This window comes from Mastomys coucha, unplaced genomic scaffold (assembly GCF_008632895.1).
Source record: "Mastomys coucha isolate ucsf_1 unplaced genomic scaffold, UCSF_Mcou_1 pScaffold3, whole genome shotgun sequence".
In the NCBI taxonomy this organism is placed as follows: domain Eukaryota; kingdom Metazoa; phylum Chordata; class Mammalia; order Rodentia; family Muridae; genus Mastomys; species Mastomys coucha.
This window is the reverse complement of record NW_022196909.1, coordinates 18,076,022-18,077,843: the sequence shown is the minus strand read 5'-3', so window position 1 is coordinate 18,077,843 and position 1,822 is coordinate 18,076,022. Positions and strand designations below refer to the sequence as shown.

The following is a 1,822-nucleotide window of genomic DNA, read 5'->3' as shown; positions in this document are numbered from 1 at the left end:
GGTCAAGAATTTATTAGAGTTGGCTACTATGTAAATAATGAATATACTGAAACAGAATTACGGGAAAACCCACCAGTAAAACCAGACTTTTCTAAGGTAATTTTCTTACTATTCCTTATTAATTACTTGTACTATCCAGTTTTTAGGGGTTGCTGTTTTGTAGTATACCATGAGCATGGCCTTAAAGCAGATCTGACGTTTTGTAGCACTTGAACAAGCTAATCGTTGTTCCGTTTGTATGGATGGCCTCCACCCTGTCTCCCCATGAGTTACTGTTACATGGGTACCTTGTGTCTGATGGTTTAGGAAAATATAAGGGCTTCCTGCAAAAGCAGGCCTTTGTTTCTCTATACTGTAAGGGATTTCATTTCAACTGAGGACATGTGAGGTCTTATGTTTGTAGTGATGTGATTAAAAATAGTTTTGCCTATAACTCGGGAAGAGTCATGGCCAAGCTTAGACTGGTTTTGTTGATTATTTCTTTGACAGAGATTTTGCGACTGTTGTAGCTCAAGCGGTCTTTGAACTATAGCATTCTTCCTTGCTCAGATGGCCACGTTTCAGGATTACAGCTGCCACCATGTCTAGAATGTACTTATTTTCATTAATATTTAGAATGTCTATATATTTATCCTACTATTCTTAAAGGTTAAACTAAAGTTCTTAAGTATTTCTGATGATAACAAGTTAAATTCTGAGACATTAAAATCTGATTCAGTAGTCTTAGAAACACTTCTTAAAAACCTTTAGATTTTCCACTGGGAATGGGTAAGGGGTTTAGTTACTGGTGACTGACTAAACTGACTGTGGTACTCTATCTGCCAGGCCTTGCCACAGACTAGAGTTAGTTCTTTCTGCGGGTGAGGGCGGGATGCTTTGTAGAACCTTTGTATGGCAGAAAAGAAACTAGAATACATTACTGTTTCGAAAACTGAGATTTAATATGTTACTGCTAGGATCCCAATAGTTAGGGGTTTTGTTTGGGGAAAATTGTTCATTTGAAGTCTGGTTTTTGTATTTTATTTCTTAGTGCTTAGCATTGAACCTAGGGACTTTTCCAGAGTTACGTTCAAGGTTATGAGTGATATCCCCAACCTGAAAATACATCAAGCTAAAGACACACTTATTTAATAAAACATCCTCTAGCAGGGATACAAAAGGCCCTTTCCCTCCCTCATGCTTTAGAAAGCAGAAGTATAAAAGCAGGTACTTTGTGGGGAGGTGAGCTATGATGATGGACCGTTCCTCACCCCTCCCCTCCCTTTACCTTGTTTCCAAAGACTAATAGTTCTCTTGCTGCTTGCTACTGTGGCCCTTGCTTATTAGTTATATTTAAGTGCTTCACTTGCTGGTGCCTTTGCATATGAATTTAGTCCTCTAAAAAGATGAAGAGAACCACCCAGTTTGCACATGGTAATCATTCTTAGTGCTTACCACTTAAATGTTTCTCTTTCTAGCTTCAAAGGAATATTTTGGCATCTAATCCCAGAGTTACAAGATTCCACATTAACTGGGAAGATAACACAGAAAAACTGGAAGATGCAGAGAGCAGTAACCCAAATCTACAGTCCCTTCTTTCAACAGATGCATTACCTTCAGCGTCAAAGGGATGGTCCACGTCAGAAAACTCACTCAATGTTATGTTAGAATCCCACATGGACTGCATGTGACCACGTGCCATCCCATTAGTACAGATTAAGCTATTAAAAACAGAACTATTTCCCTGAAGTTCCGTAAGTACATAGTCAATGTGAAATGTGAAGAATTTGTTTAAAAACATCCTGTAGAAAGTTTATAAGAAAACCAGTATTTGAGCAAATTG

The 1,822-nt window shown here is 38.2% G+C and overlaps 2 protein-coding genes across 5 annotated transcripts in view; one reads left to right on the top strand and one right to left on the bottom strand.

Annotated features, from left to right (window-relative positions):
• The window catches only part of Asf1a (anti-silencing function 1A histone chaperone), a 12,042-nt gene extending 10,238 nt beyond the window's left edge, over positions 1 to 1,804 (top strand). Inside the window, exons 4-5 of the mRNA XM_031348719.1 lie at positions 35 to 96; positions 1,458 to 1,804. Coding sequence (XP_031204579.1) covers positions 35 to 96; positions 1,458 to 1,670 — 275 coding nt within the window. The 3' untranslated portion in view covers positions 1,671 to 1,804. The remainder of the gene's footprint in view (positions 1 to 34; positions 97 to 1,457) is intronic.
• The window catches only part of Mcm9 (minichromosome maintenance 9 homologous recombination repair factor), an 89,338-nt gene that overhangs the window by 64,296 nt on the left and 23,220 nt on the right, over positions 1 to 1,822 (bottom strand). The window lies entirely within an intron of this gene.